The 18,526-nt window shown below is 41.4% G+C and overlaps 2 protein-coding genes across 5 annotated transcripts in view; one reads left to right on the top strand and one right to left on the bottom strand.

Annotated features, from left to right (window-relative positions):
* Nucleotides 1-15,237, top strand: part of MED12L (mediator complex subunit 12 like) — a 368,061-nt gene extending 352,824 nt beyond the window's left edge. For both annotated transcript variants that reach the window (XM_027543477.1, XM_027543482.1), the window contains 4 exons: nt 352-508; nt 3,322-3,435; nt 9,880-9,961; nt 11,448-15,237. In XM_027543477.1, coding sequence (XP_027399278.1) covers nt 352-508; nt 3,322-3,435; nt 9,880-9,961; nt 11,448-11,500 — 406 coding nt within the window. In that variant the 3' untranslated portion in view covers nt 11,501-15,237. The remainder of the gene's footprint in view (nt 1-351; nt 509-3,321; nt 3,436-9,879; nt 9,962-11,447) is intronic.
* IGSF10 (immunoglobulin superfamily member 10) overlaps nt 14,489-18,526 on the bottom strand; it is a 26,633-nt gene continuing 22,595 nt past the window's right edge. For 2 of the 3 annotated variants that reach the window (XM_027543470.1, XM_027543467.1), the window contains exon 8: nt 14,489-17,316. In XM_027543470.1, the coding sequence (XP_027399271.1) occupies nt 15,408-17,316 (1,909 nt within the window). In that variant the 3' untranslated portion in view covers nt 14,489-15,407. Of the gene's footprint in view, nt 17,333-18,526 lie in introns of all 3 variants that reach the window. The other variant, XM_027543473.1, reaches the window with a different exon arrangement.

The raw sequence follows: 18,526 nt of genomic DNA, 5'->3' as shown, positions 1-18,526 counted from the left end.
GGGTAGTAAGCGAAATAACAGATTTCAAATTTTTCCCACAGCGCCTGCTCCAGGTAAAATGCTCGGTTAATGTCACTTATTAGAAACTATCAGAACATTTTTAAAAAGTAGTTTATCCATGTTGCAATCTCACTGTAAGTAGTAAGTATACTTGCTGTCCTTTGTCAGGGGATACCAGGTGTCCCTGAGAATCTAGGAGACCTTAACCGCTGCCCTTTATTGCATTTGAATTGTTCAAAGTGATTATTGACCATGATGGTTTCTTTGTGAGTGTATGTACGGCTCCCACGGCACTGATTAAAAACTTTGACAGCACACTTGGGCCTGAAAACAAGTTTTCTTCTTTACCAGGCTGAATCATCAGTCGCTTCAGCAGAGCCCTCTGGTGGGTGGAGGAATCGATGCGGTGCTGACTTCCGCACATCCAAACCTTCCCTCAGTGCCCTTGTCTCAGGACCCGATGAGACCCAGACAGCCACAGGTTCGACAGCAGCAGAGGCTTCTCCAGGTAGGGGGCTGGGAGTGAGTGATTTGTGGGCAGAATCCTTAGCAGCCTTAAGAAAGAACAGACGCTTCCGACTGTTCTTATATAATTTCCGAGTTCCAAGGAATCCTGTGTATTTGACACTAGGAGCTAAATTGGTGTCATTTAGTTCCAATTTGGCAGGGGTCTTCCTTCCTCTGTGCATCCACCTGGTTGTAGTAGGCAGGAGAGTACTTAATGTAGACATCCCTTTGCTGCTCCCAAAGGTTTGGGAGGGTAACTGGATGCCTTTATCTTAATAGTGTAAGCCTCAGTTTCCCCAGTCACTGCTTAACTATAGACGATGTGATTTGAGTTCAAAATTTCTTGTGTGTGTTTTTCTTTTTTTTTAATTGAGCTGTCCAGAGTTTCCATCATATTTCTAGAGGGGCCTGTAATGCCTGTAAATGTTTTGTTTAACATCTCTAGTTTGATTGGGCTGTGAAGCTGGAGTAACGTAAGGAGGATGTTTCAAAGGGATATTTCATCTTGTCTCTGGTAGCATCCAGACAGTTGTCCCCTTTGCTTGTTCATCATAAATATTTGAGTCTCCTAAGTAAAGAACTCTTCCTCTTGACACATTCTGACTTCTGCCTCCCTTGTTTAGGGAATGCAAGCTATTATGTTTGCCAGTTCCATCTGTCTTTATTATCAGCAAGCTTGTCCTGTGTTATTGGATTGGAAATTGCTTGATGAGTTTATACAGTGGACTCTAACCTTATCAACAATCCAACTTAAGATGCATTGTCCTTTTATGTATTTCTAAGAAAGGAGAAGAAAGCAACACCAGGAATGGGAACTCCAGTAAAACTGGGGTACCCAAGGGTTATAGTCTTCATGTGAGGTCAATGAGAAATAAACCAGTCATGCAGAAAAGGGCAGCAGAGGAACTTTCATGTCTCAACCTTGACACTGATGGTGGGAAGAAAATATTTGAACCATTAGCTGAAATGGGTTTCAGATCTGAATTCAGTATGATCCCAAGAATTCTGGTTGGCAGTGCCATCAGGTGGACAGTTGAAGCCAACACAAGTCTTCAACAAAACTGTGCTTCACAATTATAAGATGCTGTGAATTACATCCCAGTTTTCACCGTTAACATGTGGAAAATTTAGAAAAGGTAATTGATTTCAGGGAGTGTGGCCTACAGATGGCCAGCCCCACTCACGGCATACATATAATCTCCAACGTGGTCAGAAGCCCTCTAATCTTTAGCTTTGTCATAAGTAAAATGGAAATGATTATAGTGCCCACTTGTTACATGTATAGTGAAAATCTAATAAGCAAATACAAGTAAAGCACTTATTTGGTAATACTATTGTTAATATGACTGTTAATACTTGTGGTGATATTTTCTTGAATCACAGTTTCCCCAAGTTCTGAGGATAGGTTTCAGAACTTTCTATGACTGGTGTTTACATTTCCCTCTGTTTTAAAACTTCTCATTTCCAAATCATTGAGGAAAGTTGTTACAGTATTTATTTACCACTTCCTATCTTCCACTAGTATTTTTTACTGCAAATTTTGAGAATCTTTCTTATTGGTTACCGTGTACTTTTTAACCCAATTCACATGATAATGTCCTTCTAATAATTTTTTCATTACCAGCACATTTCTTGGAGATTAGGAAAAATTATTTGTTTCTGTATCCAATTTACATTTATTCCTTTTATGGTGATTAGCTTCCTCCATAAAGAGATAGATTAACAATTACAAAGTTGGGTTGACTTTTCCTGAACAGGCTCACAGAGAGCCAAATGGAGAATTAGCTTCCTATTGCAGTTGCTGTATTTCTGATCCAACTTGTATTTTTCATGGTGGAAATGGCCCACCCAGACCTCAGCTCGGATTCCAAATCCCGGACCCTTGTCACTTAGAGAAAAATGCCATCTGACAATAGCCATTGATTACCTTGCCCTAAAGAAGATAATTTGGGAGAGAGTATGCCAACCAAGTGGAAAATGCAGAAGATAAAAAGAAGTCAGATGCTAACATCATCAGGATGAAGTGTTTGGGTGGAGGAGACTTTAAAGTTTGAGACAAACTGCCTCCTAATATTTTCTGCTCCTCTGTGGTGTCCCACCAGATGGATGTCTAGTTTATATTTCTTTTGTGATTTGGAGCTGTTTTCCAAGAGCCATATATTTGAGCCAACATTCATGGACATAAGCTTACAATTTTATGCTGGTAATTTACACCAGAACTTCTCACATCTAAATCTTCTTTAAAAAAAAAAAAAAAAAATTCAGGAGTTCCTTTGGGTGTCATAAGGGATGAAAAGATATCTAGTGAGCAGTCCTTGTCTCACCTGGTAGCATAAGATGGGATCAAATGTGTGGAAGGGCAAATGGCACTAAAGGAATAGAAATGGTTAAGTACAAAGAATGTCCCTGGACGGTGTCAGGTGGTTTAGACTATGATCACTGTGACTACAGTAGAGGAGATTCTTAGTGTTGGAGCAGTCTGAGAGTGTGTGGAGGAGCAGACTTGGGTATTGCCCTTGAAGATGAATGATGTGTGGCGAGAAAAGTATGGAGGAGGCAGGTGCCTGTCATCTTTGTTAGAACAGAATAATCAGAAGATATATTGGGGAGGAAATTGGAATGATATTGTGGTGGTGGTATAGTTGCTCAGTCATGTCTGACTCTTGCGACCCCATGGACTGTAGCCTGCCAGGCTCCTCTGTCCTTGGGATTCTCCAGGCAAGAATACTGGAGTGGGTTGCAATGGCATTCCTTCTCCATGGAATGATATTAACCTCCTACTTTAGCTGTGTAATTATTTTTCTTTCTTTCCAGATGCAGCAGCCCCAGCAGCCCCCCCAGCCCCAGCAGCCTCCCCAGCCTCAGGGTACCTCGCAGACCCAGAGTCAGACCCTTGGTCTCCAAACAATGCAGCCCCAGCAGCCTCTGGTAAGGCCTAGCATTTCAAAACCAAACATGCGGGTTTCTTCTTCTTTATTCTTTTTTTGCTGGGGTTCTTCAAAGGCAGATTGCATTTTTTCATGTCCCATAAGATTGTTAAGAACTGAAAAAACCTAAATATACCCTGCCAGTTTCTCCCTAGAACTTTATCAGAGAAGGATTGTGTTATTATTGTAGTCAGTATATTTGTTTTCATGGAAGGTATAAATAAATATTTAGGGTTCTTAGGTCATATAATTTTTCCTCTTCAAATTTCTTCAGACCTCTGCATTCTATGGACTAAATGTTTATATTGAGAAACCAAATTTTTTGTAAACAGTGTTAAAATGATAACTAATAATGGGTATGCTTAGAATATTGCTGTACTTGGCTTTGAGTTTCCTTTGAGTAATCCCAAAGAAACGTGAGAGTACTTTCTAAAGTATTATCTTTATTGATGTAAAAGAAACTCCCAATTTTAGCCTGTGTTAGCATTTGCTTCAAGAATTTTCATGGAATTCATGTAATTTTGTGAATTTTTCATGTAATCTTATAATTTGCTTCTGTGACTTTGTAAACCAAATTCTGAAATGTTATGCATAGTATCAAGCAGCGTGTGCCAAACCTCAATAGTTTTTACTTTTGCCAGTGCCATATTCCTTCTTTATTATTTACCTACTGTTTTTCTTTAAATTGCCTCTTTTCCTATTTCCTTGAACATATTCTAAAAAGAAGCGTTTTATCACTGCTATCAATGGTAGTGGGCACATCACTTGTCATGTGTTGGAAATACCTGTGAAAATAAGTACTTACTCTGCAGGTAATTCAGCCATGGGAGTTGAGTGAATGAGCACCATGCCTGAGATAAGCTGTATGACTGCATGTCTCTCACACTTTGGAAAACACTGATGTAGATTCTTTTCCAAGACAGAATTTGAAAGATGGGTGGTTTTTCAGTTTTTAGTAAGAAGGAACAGTGTGGCCAGGGCTCTGGTATATTAGGTGGGATAGAGTGCAGTTAGGTGGGGATGGGCTGATAATGCCCCCATAAGATGGAAGTAGGACACCCTGAGGGAATTTAATACACCCCTGCATTGGCCAGTTTGATCTTCATTTTTAAAGAAATCCTTGAAATGTAATAGACCGCAGCCATGAAATTAAAAGACACTTGTTCCTCGGAAGAAAAGCTATGACCAACCTAGACAGCACATTAAAAAGCAGAGACACTAGTTTACCAACAAACGTCCATCTAGTCAAAGCTATGGTTTTTCCAGTAGTCATGTATAGATGTGAGAGTTGGACTGTAAAGAAAGCTGAGCACCAAAGAATTGATGCTTTTGAACTGTGGTGTTGAAGAAGACTCTTGAGAGTCCCTTGGACTGCAAGGAGATCCAGTCTATCAATCCTAAAGGAAATCAGTCCTGAATATTCATTGGAAAGACTGATGCTAAAGCTGAAACTCCAATACTTTGACCACCTGATGGGAAGAACTGACTCATTTGAAAGACCCTGATGCTGGGAAGGATTGAAGGCTGGAGGAGAAGGGGACGACAGAGGATGAGATGGTTGAATGGCATCACCGACACAATGGACATGAGTTTGAGTAAGCTCTGGGAGCTGGCAATGGACAGGGAACCTGGCGTGCTGCAGTCCATGGGGTCTCAAAGAGTCAGACATGACTGAGTGACTGAACTGACTGGAAAAAAAAATTTTTATTCTATCACAAAGTTAAAATTATATGACTGGGGTGGAAATTAACTTCAAACTATTTTTGTTATAATTGTTAGTAGAAGGTCCACTTATACAGAACTGAGAGGAGACCCAGGTCCCATATTGCACTAGAATTAAGCATATGGAGGAGCCTGGTGGGCTGCAGTCCATGGGGTTGCTGAGGGTCTGACGCGACTGATCGACTTCACTTTCACTTTTTCACTTTCATGCATTGGAGAAGGAAATGGCAACCCACTCCAGTGTTCTTGCCTGGAGAATCCCAGGGACAGAGGAGCCTGGTGGGCTGATGTCTATGGGGTCACACAGAGTCGGACACGACTGAAGTGACTTAGCAGCAGTAGCAGCATACAGCAAAATTTAGTACCTTTCTACTCTTCTAATAGTTTCATAATGTTTAATAATTTTTTGTGTGTAGAGAACATATATCACACATTCAGGGTTCTAAGTCAGTATTGATATGTTTTAATGCAGCTGGTTGTATTTCACTCACTGGCTTAAGACACTTCTATCCCACTTAGTGGGTCAGTCATGTCAGGCTCATGATTCTTCTTCAGTGTATTCCAAGGAAAATAATTCTAGAGAAACAAACACCTCCATTCACAGTAATCTAAATAGAAAGTAAAATCCACAGTAGGCTTTTTTTTTTTTTTTTTAGCTTTTAAAAAGCTACCTTGAGAAGCACAATGTTTTATTTTGATATTTAGAGCAATACATTATAATCTGCTGCTGCTACTTAGCAGCTTCAGTTGTGTCTGACTCTTTGAGACATCATGGACTGTAGCCCGCCAGGCTCCTCTCTGCATGGGATTCTCCAAGCAAGAGTACTGGAGTGGGTTGCCATGCCCTCGTCCAGCGGATCTTCCCAACCCAGGAACTGAACTCAGGTCTCCTGCATTGCAGGCAGATTCTTTACCACTGAGCCACCTGGGAAGCCCAATACATTATAATCTAGTTGGCAGCTATGCGTACAAAGGCAGATGTGTTGTACATCCTAAGTTTTAAGATGAACTGAGAAACTTATCACTTAGAGTGATAGACTTCAGATAATTTCCAAATTCGAAGTTATAGGGATGACCAGTGATCTTGGACTTTTGCATTAGTATAATTCTTTTTTGCATGCTTAATTACAGCATGCTTATTTACATATCCTCTTAAGCTTATTAATATAATGCATATTTGTCATTGTGAATAGCTGTGAAGAAGTCGGTCCATTGTACTGCTCTGCTATTACTTGTTTAACCACCCTACCTACTGTTGAACATTTAGATCATTCCTAGTTGCAAGTTAGTGATGCTGGGGATATTTTGTTATATATTCCATTGCTCTTTTTTTTTCTTTCCTCTCACAGTGAAAGAAAATAGAAGTATAAGAGAAAGGTTCTAGTTGTGTATTTTCAGAAGAGCCATGACAAAGCCTCAGCAATTTTAACACAATGTATTTCTTTTTATCTTTGGGTACAGTTCCTTTTCTTATTAGTTCTAAGATTTATTATAATCATCTCTAGCAGATCCAGTTCTTGTTACTGGCTAGTGTTCTTCCTCTCCTGCTTGTTTGCTTGCTAGTGACAGAGTGGTAAACTGGCTGTTGAAGAGACACCAGCTCTGACTCACTCACAGCTGTCCTTCCTGCAGACTCAGGGGAGAAGGGATGGTGCAAACATGCCACCGCCCTCCTCATGACTTGCCCTCCTGCTGTCTGGTGACATTCCCAAGTCTGCATGTGTATACTGAGATGTGCAGTGGAGGCCAGCACGGTGCCGAAGGTCGCAGAGCACAGAGGTGATGTGCCAGGCTTGCTTCCTGCCGCCAGATGGCGTAGAATCACTGAAGGCTGTTAGATGTCAGTCTGGGCCCCGGGAAAGTGGTGGAAGCCTGGTGAGGTGGTGTTTGTTTGTCAGGGCTGTTGTAGTGATATACCACCACGGGTGTGGCTTGAACAATCAGAAAATTATGGTCTCACCATTCTGGAGGCTAGAAGTGCAAGATCATCGAGTTGGTGGAGCCAGTTTCTCCTGAGAGTCTGAGCCACACCTCTCTCTGAGCTTCTGAATGTTTCCTGGCAATCTTGGGCATTCCTCGGCTTGCAGACACATCACCCAATCTTCCCTTTCATCCTTTCATGACGTTCTTCCTGTGTTTGTGTCCAAATTTCCCTTTTTTAAAAAAAAGACTCTGTTTCCAACTGAAGTCACTTTCTGATGTACTGATGGTTAGGATGCTAGTGAATCTTTTGGGGGGAAAATAATTCAACCCCTAACAGAGGTCAAGAGGAGTAGGAGAAGTATGGGAAGCTTTGGAAGAGGAAATTGAATGCAGGGAACCTCAAAGTGCATTTGTATTTGATTTACTGCTTTTGACTACAAGTTCTTTATCAGGCTGTTCCCTTGTTGGCAACAGCAGCTGGGTCATGTGGACAGTCATCATCAACACCCCTGTGGGCAAGGCTTGTCATTTCTGTAAGTGTACCTGAGTCAAAACGGACTCACAACAGAACCAGTGCTTTTTCAGAAAGTGTCATCAGAAAATAGAACTTTCCTCTAAGAAAGAAAATATGAGAAAAGCCCGTGCTTAGAAATTAAATCCGGAGTTGTCGTTTGCTTACTTAAGTCACTTGTCTTCTGTGAAGGAAGAGATCTGGAAAAGAGTGGGTGCCCTTGCTGAAGAATTAGATTTGGCATCCAGGCTTTGGTCTGTATTATGGTTGTTGATTTGAAAAATACTTTTAAAGCTCATGAGTTGTTATGATTAAATTAACTCTGTTAGCAGGCTATGATTTTTTCCTTTAAAGTTGCTTCCAGCTTTTAAGAAGATAATGTTTACACTATCATGCTCTGTAATTTTCATCTTGAACTCAGGTTGCCATAGTTGGGTGGCCAGGAAAGCATGCTAACAGAAAGCTTTGGAAAAATGGCCTTTAAAATTAACTGTTATGTCAATATCATACTGTGTTGAACACTTGCTTTTAAAAATATGTGTAATGGCAGAAATAGATACTTAAATAATTGCATTAACTTTTAATCAAAGACAAGGTTGGAATTATCATATAATTTTCCTCAAGGAGTTCATATGTTCCAGTCAGAAATTTTTTAGAATGCCTCTGGAACTCCAAATTAGCCAGATAATATTACTATTCTTTTCAAGTGAAAAAAATTGGGTCCAGTTTTTAATTGAGCCAGATTGCCTTCCTTTGTATGAGTATGGATCCATGCCCCACCCCCGCCCCCCAACCTGAAGGAAAAAGAGAAGTCATACTTATGGAAGGAGGTATGGGGAAGGGGTTCTTGGGAGATTTGTGGTAACAGCACTAATACTTTTGATTTCTTTTTTTCACTGAGAAGAAAAACTAGTGCAGGTTAAAAAAAAAAAAAAAAGGCTCAGTGGAAGTTGCTAGTTAGCTTGCAAATACATACCTGCTAAATACTCTGAAATCCACCGGCTGCTGATGCTCTCTGTGTTTGCCATCCGGAACGCGTTGTTCCGTCCACATGCTCAAAAGGGGCCTGGGCAGTGCTGCAGGCTGTTCTGCCAGAGCTGGTAGAGAGGAAGGTTTGTGTTCTGTCAGTCAGAGGAAGGCCTGTGTGTCTGTGGAGCCTGTCGGTCGGCAGTGCAGGTTTAAGCTCAGTGTTGCCTTGGTACTTGTCCCTTTGCTCACTGATAGTGGTGTCACAGGTGTCAGGACACAGCTGGCAGGAGGCAAGGACTATGTTTACGCACTTTGGTGTCCTGGAATCCAGAAAAGCACCTGGATTTGGATAACTCATTTGTTGGATGTCATAGCAATGGAGGAGAACACCCAACACATTATTCCCAAGCAAAGGAAAACACACCAGAGATTTGACTCTGCTTCTGCCCTGCCATCTCCAGGGTGCACCCCATCCCCGCTTAGAGGTCAGGAGGTCAGTGGGCCAGCACTCCATCCTGAGGTGGGTGGGGGATGGGCCTGTGGAGGTAAGTTGATTAATTCCAATGTGTACGTGATTAAGATAACCTTGCATCAGAACGCGTCCTTTGTTAGGACAGTCATAGGCCCGGCTGAAAGAAGCGGGGGAGAGGTAGAAAGGAAGACTAGAGTGACACTCTGAAATCTGAAGGTTAAGGAAAAAAGTAAATCAGCACTATGAATGATGTTAATCAAAGGTGATTTTACTTCCGCCACATAGGTTTTTTTCCCCCTCTTTGGAATAACTACTGCAATTTCTTGAATCAACTTAATGGCTAGAACCAGGGCACTCAGGCCCTCGGATTATTCTGCACACGCAGGACTCTGGAAGCCAGCGCCTCCTCGAAGTGTGGTCCTCCTCGGTGCCTCTCTGGTCTCACCCTACCCAACTCCCCTCCTCCACCAGCAGGAAGGTGCAGTCCCAGTGGGGTCCAGGCCTCTGCACCCACACTCTTGTCTCCATTCACCCAAGGCCAGGCCTGTGGAACTTGACCCAATCCTCCCACCAGGCAGCTTTCAGTTTGCTGCTGCAAATGGTTTGGAATGTAGTGACACCAACTAGTCAGCTGGTGATGGGTGAGGGAACAAGGATTTGTGAACCACTGGGCACCGCTGGACTCCTTCCTCAGGGCTCCTCCGGTAAAGGCTACGTCCGCACCTGGAGATGGGTTTGGAATGCATCAGGCACTTTCAGGTGAAGGCCAGGTGTGGACCAGGCGTGGCTGCAGGCTTTCTGTTCTTATCTTTGATCGGTGCTGACTCTCTCCTTTCTCCCGATGACAGTTCCCCAGGCAAGGCTTGCAGCAGACCCAGCAGCAACAGCAGACGGCTGCCCTGGTGCGGCAGCTCCAGAAGCAGCTTTCCAGTAAGTATGCTCCCTCAGAAACACATGGCTTCCAGGAGGTGGAGCTGCACACGCTTGGCCGCTCCTCAAAAACCACAGTCTTCCTCGCTGCTTTCCTGTTTGCTTTAGTCCTGGCTGTCCCTACTGTGTTCAGTCTTGGTTTGAAGGCTTCTTTTCCTGCAAAAGCCCTTAGTCTTTTCCTTGAGTTCAGCAAAGATGTTTTCCTGTTGCTTCCATCTGAGTCTTGGAATGTTTCTTTCCATCTGGGGGACCCCAAGAAACAATAGGTTCTTTTCTTGCAAAGCTAGATGCCCCCGAGAGCATCTTGGCTGATGCCCTCAAGTGTGTTAGAGGGCAGGTTTGGGGCCCCCAGTTACTATGACTTTACATGTGTTAATTCACTTAATTTCTACACCACCTCATGTTAGTCACTCAGTTGTATCCGACACTTTGTGACCCCACGGACTGTAGACCGTCAGGCTCCTCTGTCCATGAGATTCTCCAGGCAAGAATACTAGAGTGGGTTGCCATGCCTTCCTCCAGGGGATCTAACCAACCCAGGGACTGAACCTTGGTCTCCCACATTGCAGGCAGATTCTTTACCTGCGATAAGGTATTATTGCTATTCCCATATTACACATGAGAAAACAACTAGAGAACAGGGACACTGACGTGTCTGCCCAAGGTTATTCTGCCAACAGCTGGGACTAAAACTCAGAGTGACTCGTTCCAGAGCCACCTTTTAACCACGGTATAGATTCTGCTGCCTGACACTAGCAGTGGCGCTCGTCTCCTTTGTTGAATAAGGGCGACTGAGCTGAGCTGCCCACTGCACATCTCTAGAGGGCTCCGTTTATGCCATAGTCTGTTTGCATGGGGCCTCTGGATTTGAACAGTCCCACCAGAGTTGTGCGAGCAGTAGCTGTTTCTAAGCCTGTGTCACTTTTTTGAACCTGTGCATGGTTCTTTGTCTGTGTGCATAGACATATGTGCATAGGCATACGCTCGCATCTCATACACGCAGCCTCTCTCACGCGCATACACTCTTGCCTAGTTCTCTCTGATGTATCTATGGCCATTTCCAGGAAACTGCCCACTTCAAGCTACTTCTCTTTCAACTATTACAATGTCAGTGTTAAAGTAGAATCTCTGATGTACTTTTATGAAGTTTTGAGAACCTTTAATGTTTTATGATACTTAACAGTCCTTTTTAATATTAGTATTTAGGTGGTTCAGGGATAGAGACTTTTGATGGGCCAGTTACCCACATCCCAAGGCCTTTTGCTGGCAGGTATGGGACTGTGATGTAGAGCTGGCCTCTCTGCAGAATGAATCCAAGGGTGCTGTTAAGACCTGGCCACTCAAGTGTCTGTCTAGTGTTAGACTCCCGGGCCAGTCTGTTCTCCTGTTCCTGAGGCTGGTACTGAAAGCAGTGACACGTGCATACCATCTCTATGTAGCATCATTTTGCATCTGCAATTTTGTTTGAATTTTTTTCTCTCACTAGGTAACCAGCCACAGCAAGGAGTGACTCCCTACGGGCATCCTTCACACTTCTGAGTCTGGAAGAGGACAAAGATACAAACTTTTTTGTTTGCACTGAAAAATAGAAAATCACATTTACTGCATTAGTCATCTTTGGAAATGTCTGTTTTTTCATTTCTTTAAAAGTTTTCCTGTATTTTACGCCACATTTCATACAAAGGTGTTGAAACAAAAAGTAAAGGAAAGGGTGTGGTTTGGTTTCATTTCATTCAACTTGAAAAGTAGGTTTAAAAATGTAGACGTGTGGGCCTACTGCAGGAGGAGTTTGGTAGCAGACGTTTTAAAATTGGTGCTCTTATTGAATCTCGTAGTTATAGAAAGAAGGAATTATGGTGGATTTAAAATATTTATGTATCATTGATGGTTTTTTTTTTTTTTTTTTGGCAACCTGTGCTGGACCAAACTACTGATTGGAAAGGCTTGTCAGATCTTGGCAGGAAGGTGATCCATTTACTCTGCAGTCACCTTTGGTGGTGAAGTGGACATGAATTTGCATTGCTCTAATTTAAAATATTTGTAATTTCATAAGCACTTTATGAACTGCGTTCTTATTTATGTAGGATTTTTCTTTGCTTTTGTTGTGGTCAAAAGGTGCTGAAACAGATTGTTGCTTAGAACTTAAACTTCTTAGACCAAGAACTTAACCCAGGGCTTCTGTGAGAGCCACCCTGAGGTACACGGAAACCCGTTAGGAGTAGCTGTACTAAATTTTTCCATGGCAAGATCATTGACCAGAGTCTTTGTGAAGGTACAGCATGTAAATTCTAAAGGCCGGAATGAACCACAGTGGAATCGATCCAACTGTTTGCCAGATTTGGCAAAAATGACTCTGTCCAGTTTTGGTTCTCCTGAACCTGTATGCCAACTTGAGGGGAAAAAAAATCTCGCAGCTGGCCTGAGATTCCACAGTGCTCAAACTTGACATGGTTTCCAGAGTATGGCCCCCAAGTCCAGAGGGCTCTGGTTTTCATAAGAGATGTATTTGCTGTTTATTTTATATGGTAAGTATTTGCTATTTTGAATTTAATTATTAATGTTGGTGTCTGTCTTGGTTGTGTATTGCATATACTGTATTTATAAATTGGTGCAAAAAGCACAAGTAAAGTAAATTATACATCAAATTTATTATAAAGAAATAGTAACTATTTTAACTTTGTTCAAGTATGTGGTAATTTGCTCCTATTAGAGTAAAAAATACAGTAAATTATTATCAGTTTGTGTAACTTAAGAGTATTCCATATAATATTTTTTTAGACTTAGATGCATAAAATTTTGAATGTGAAAAATTGCAGGGCATTTTAAAACATGTGGGGGATATTTTCCCATGTTCTGTGTTAATTCATTTTCTTTTGCCATATGAATTTACATGTAATATAGTCGCACATACTGTGAATAGATTTGTCTATAATGAGCAAACCATGTAGAACTACTTTTTTAAAATGTAGCTGGTACAACTTCAGTAGATCATTTCCTTTGCAAATCATTATCTAAATAATTTATATCTTCCTAGGTGAGTTACTCATTGCAAAGTTTGACTCATGCAAATGACCTCAAATCCATGTCCGCTTACTTTGCTGTGGCAGCATCCATGTGAACCGCTTTGTACACTGTGAAACAATTTCACTCCAGCCCACTCATTTCATGTTTACTCCGGGCTGAGAAAGACTTTGCCAAAACATTAAAGACCATTCTTTTCACTAAATTAACATGTTCTATCTGCTTTCAGATGAATCTTGACATTTCAGCTAGTTTTGTATATCAGGTTTGGTTTTCTTGTTTTTTTCCCCTTTTCAGAGTGATAGAGTTCATAAAGTTATTTTTCTTCAAAGTAATATATAATGACTGCCTTGGCACAAACAACCGAAATGTGAATGTCGTGCCTAGTGAGTACGAGTCATGTTCTGTCCTGATTGTTATTTTTCGTCTTTTCAAGAATTACTGATGTTTGAAATGCCACTTTCAGTTTGAACCATATATATTTGTAGCTCAATATTGCAAACAGCAGTAAGACTGTTTGAAGAATGAGTGTTATAATTGCATAGCATTTGTATGCACTTTATATTTTACAGAAGTTAGTGAAATTAATTTATTAATCATTTTGCACATGAAGGCTGTGGGGCATACCTTTTTGTTGTCGTCTCCTATTTTTTAGGTGGGAAAGCTAAGATATGGTAAGGCCGTATGATTTGAAGATTCTACAGAGAGTTGAGGAAAACACCTAGAACCGGTTTTCCCCTGTGTACTATACAGAGAGAAACCAGAATTTTCAATCTGTTCTTATATTTCCTTCCACTTAATCCTCTCTCATGTGAGTTTTGTTTTCTTTTTAGAATATGCATTAATTTATCTTGAAATGATCACAAAGGATAACTCTGTCCTTCGGAAAAACCTGATAATTTGCTTGGTGAGACAGAGAGGAAGTTATCTTAGGAAAAATGGAGCCCTCAGTTCCCGTTAAAGACTTTGAAATAGAATGGAGCTTGACATAGGAAGCCCTTTCATATACCTGTTTACACTGTAGGCCCCTCCCTAAAAGGGTTCCATTTGTCCTCTGATTGATCCTTCTTGGCCCGGAAATAGAATGAGATCTCTGTTAGAATGAGTATCCTTTGACCACTTGTGGTCACCGGATACCAAAACCAGAGAAAGTAGGAAACAGGTTACCTCTTAAGGTGGAGCAAGCCGAAACTTGGTGTGATGAAGACACAGTGAAGCGTCCCCCACCCCCCATCTTCCTAAAATGATACACAGGGGCAAACGTAGTTCTCAGTTTTGTGTGCTGAGATACTTGAGCAAAACTGATGGCATTTTCTCATTTTTCATTTATTAAGGCTCCTATAATTCTTCTTAAATAATAGACAAATATTTAAATAGATGCTGGAGAAATTACACTGGAAAATGCTAGTCTCTAGAGTTAGAAAAGATTAATCATAATGTCCTTAAATTAATTCAGGTTGAATTAAGCACGTGATATAAATAAATTCAGTGAATTACAAAAAGTAAGATTTTGTAGAGATGATCAGTACAGTGACACTTTATTATATGTAATCAGTCCAAATTTTCCCAAACATATCCCTACCACATAAAGGATGCTCACTTATGAAATAAATGCTCATAAAGCAGTGATTCCTCCTAAGAAGATTTTCCTTATGAACAATTCCAAACCAGGGGTGCCTGAGCTAGATTTTGAAGTTATAAAGAAGTGTCGATGTATTTTAAAAGCTTTTTAATGGCTTTATTTGGGATAGATGTTATCACCCCTCTTTTCACATTTTTGATGTGTGGGTGTTAAGTTGCTTTTTACAAGAGGAAAAGTCAGCCTGCATTTATTTTTAAATGCAGTTATTAAAACATTTTTTTGTATTCCCCATCAATGAAAATTTTCAGTATGTACAAAATGGTGAATTATAGAACAATGCTTAGTTTCTGTGGGTTTTAGTAAAATATTTATAAAACAACTGCAATATTTATACATCAGGATGGCAAACTTACATCAAGACCGCAGATTTAATCCTTTCCATTGTGTCTTGTCCTCAGGGCCATGCTTGTGACCTTGATAGAAGGCGGACACTAGGCAAACAGTAGTGACAGAAAAGAAAGTCCATTCTTTAATGAAGAATTCAGGTACATTAGACATTGGTTATTTTATGGTCAAGAGTTTCCTCTTACTGTTCATTGTTATTTGTTGGCAAAATAAAAGTGCCTTAAGTTAAAAGTTTGTTTTGAGATCCATTAAAAAAAATCAGTATCAATTCATAATGCATTTATTTATAAGTCCTTTTTTTTTGCATGTCAATTATAAATTTAATATTGTAAATGTATTCAAATTCATTTACATGCCTATGGCTGCCTTTGATTAAACTTCTTCCAAAAACTAAATTCTGTCCAGATGTTGACTTTGTTCAGGCAGTTTTATGTTCTGTTAGATTACTCGAATGTAAGTTGTTGCATAATCGCTTCCAAGTGAATTCTTTGCTGTGCATTTGTATATCCCAGAATCCGAGGTTTGCGGATTCCGAATGACCAGGGTACCTTGTGGGTAAAAAGGCCGAATTCTCCGTGTCCTCCCTTTGTTTGCCGCTGAGAACAGGGAGTGGTCAGGCATCTCCCATGTGATTTCTGGCTTGGGGATTCCCAGGGCCTTGCAGTGGAGCTGAACGGCCACACCTGTCCTTGTGAGGACGCTCCTGGGTAGGCGATTTGTAATCCGGGGAGGGTAGGCTACCACCATTACTGGAACAGTAATCAGTGCGTGACCAATACTATTTTGAGCCTTACAGATGTAGTTTCCTCTGTCATAAGCTGTTGCTTCTTTGATGACTAAGGTGCCATTTTCATGCAGTATGTAGTTTCCATTAATTTGAGGCCTATCTATTACGTAACCACTTGGCAAAGTCCATTTGACATGTGGCTTAGGGCTTCCAAAAGAGACACAGGGCAGCAATACAGTGTCTCCACTGAAACTGTAAACTGTCCCTGGTTCATAAGTTAGAATCACTGGCTTTCGGCCAATTTCTAATACAATTAATTTCTCAATGTAACCAACTTTATTTCTTGCCCCACACCGATATTTTCCTGCATCATCCCGTGTTGTTTTATAAATGATAAAAGAACCGTTACTTGCTATTAGATACTGAGAATTGTGTGGTCCACTGGGAAACTGTGTGCCATTTGGTAAAATCCAGATTATTTCAGGTGGTGGGTTTCCATCAACAGAGCAATTCAGTGCTGTGGACTTTCCAAGCTGGGCAACTATTTTTTCATTAAATGGATTTCTGAATGTCGGCCGTCTCAGCATTTCCACCACCTCTAACTGTATCACTAGCACACTCTCTCCTCCTTCATTCCGAGCCACGCAGATGAAATCGGCGGAGTCTGAAAGCCTCACATTCCTGATTTCCAGGGTTCCGTTTTTGTGGACGGTGATTCTGCTCCCATAGTATGGAGCCGTGAGGAAAATATTCTCGGGCATGATCCACATGATTTGAGGAGACGGTGTCCCTTCCGCTCTGCAGTCAAAGTGTCTTTTGGAATGTCTCACAGCTGTGGCTTTAATGACAGTTTTGTTTGCATACAGACCATTGATTAACGGAGGCTTGGAGACAACATCCAGCTTGTACGCTTTGGTGTCGTCCCCGCTGGGATTCCGGGCCACACATACATACTCCCCAGAATCGAGCAGTCTCACTTCGTTGATGGACAAAGACCCATTGTTATGGAATGTATACCTGTCCTTAGAGAATGAGATCATGTCATTGGAAGGCAGCAGCCAAAATATTTTTGGCTTGGGTTCTCCAACAACCTCACAGTCAAGGACAGCAGTGTCTCCTGCTGTGACTCTCATGTTGGTCTTGTAACTCTGCTGGATCCGTGGGGCAGCTGTTATGACTGTTAGGTGGACTTGCATTTCATCCTTCCCTAGGGTGTTCTGGGCGTAGCAGGTGTAATTTCCTTCCTCTGCCATCCCAACTTTGTTGAAGTATAAGGTTCCGTTGTGGAAGAGGGTGAGCCTCCTGGTCCTGTGGCCACTGTCATCGGCCTGCATGGCGCTGTTTATCATTGTCCCGTCAGGCAGACTCCAGGATATCTCGGGCACGGGTGAGCCAGAAGCCTTGCAGTCGACCTGAAAGTCTTTCCCGTGAAACACTTGCTTTTTAAAGTGGTGCTTGTGGTCAATTTTGGCCGGTTTCCGTCTTAAGCTTACGTGCATTAGGGTCAGATCGTCGCCCATTTTGTTTCTTGCCACACACAAGTAGTCCCCGCCATCTTTTTCTGTTACTGAACCAACAAACAAGGATCCATTTGGGTAGACATGGATTCGGCTGCCCATTCTGAGGAAAGAAGAGACTGAGGTGTGAAGCTATTAGCAAGGGTAAGAGAGTTATATTAATTGACACAGGACTAAACGTTGCAGTGAAATTAAAATTAGTACTGACTTCTTTACTGTCTTTTAAGCTGTTCTGAAAGATGAAGTTAACTGAATAAATTTTGTGCAAACAAGTAGTATTTCTTAGATGGACTTCAAATGCACCTCCTTTGCATTCAGTTTAAAAGTTTTTAATGATGACAAGAATGTTAGAAATACCAGTTTCCTAGACCCATGACTGTCCTGACCACTTTACACGTCAGTAAAGAACAACTCTCATACAAATCTACTTGCTCAGAAAAGAGACCAGGTTTTCCCTTTTAAAGAGTATTAGAAGCACAAGTTGGAATCAAGATTTCTGGGAGAAATATCAATAACCTCAGATAGGCAGATGATACCACCCTTACGGCAGAAAGTGAAGAGGAACTAAAAAGCCGCCTGATGAAAGTGAAAGTGGAGAGTGGAAAAGAGTCGGACACGACTGAGTGACAGAACTGAACTGAAGGAATTTTACCTTGGCATTTACTCTCTCTCTAAAAAAAGTAAATTTTACTTTCTAATCAAATAACTGATTCAGTTCAGTTCAGTCGCTCAGTCATGTCCGACTCTTTGTGACCCCATGAATCGCAGCACGCCAGGCCTCCCTGTCCATCACCAACTCCTGGAGTTCACCCAAACTCAAGTCCATCGAGTCAGTGATGCCATCCAGCCATCTCATCCTCTGTCATCCCCTTCTCCTCCTGCCTCCAATCCCTCCCAGCATCAGGGTCTTTTCCAATGAGTCAACTCTTTGCATGGGGTGGCTAAATTCCTTAGAAGCATTCTAAAGCTTTATCTGTCTCTGCAGGCAACTGTACAGTTACTTGGTCTCTGCATTATGTTGAACTGCATGAACATCACTTTTCTCTGAAGCACTGCACAGCGTGCTGTTATCACACAAAAGCACCAGATGGCAGAATTTCCCTGATAAAACTAAATAGTTTTTAAGAAAGACCAGTGGAAGCTGAGTAACTGCTAAAAACACAATCAAAAACACCTATAGGTGAAAATATTCATTACATGTGTTTCTCCTAATTTTTTGGCAACATGAGCTAAGAAGGTGAATGAAAGTGTGTATGAGCTTTCACAGCATAACTGCTAAACAAGTCCAGCAGCCTCAAGTCATTTTTTATCTT

Source organism: Bos indicus x Bos taurus, chromosome 1, assembly GCF_003369695.1.
Source record: "Bos indicus x Bos taurus breed Angus x Brahman F1 hybrid chromosome 1, Bos_hybrid_MaternalHap_v2.0, whole genome shotgun sequence".
NCBI classification, from domain to species: Eukaryota; Metazoa; Chordata; class Mammalia; order Artiodactyla; family Bovidae; genus Bos; species Bos indicus x Bos taurus.
Note: the sequence above shows the minus strand (reverse complement) of the source record. Positions and strands in the feature narration are given on the sequence as shown.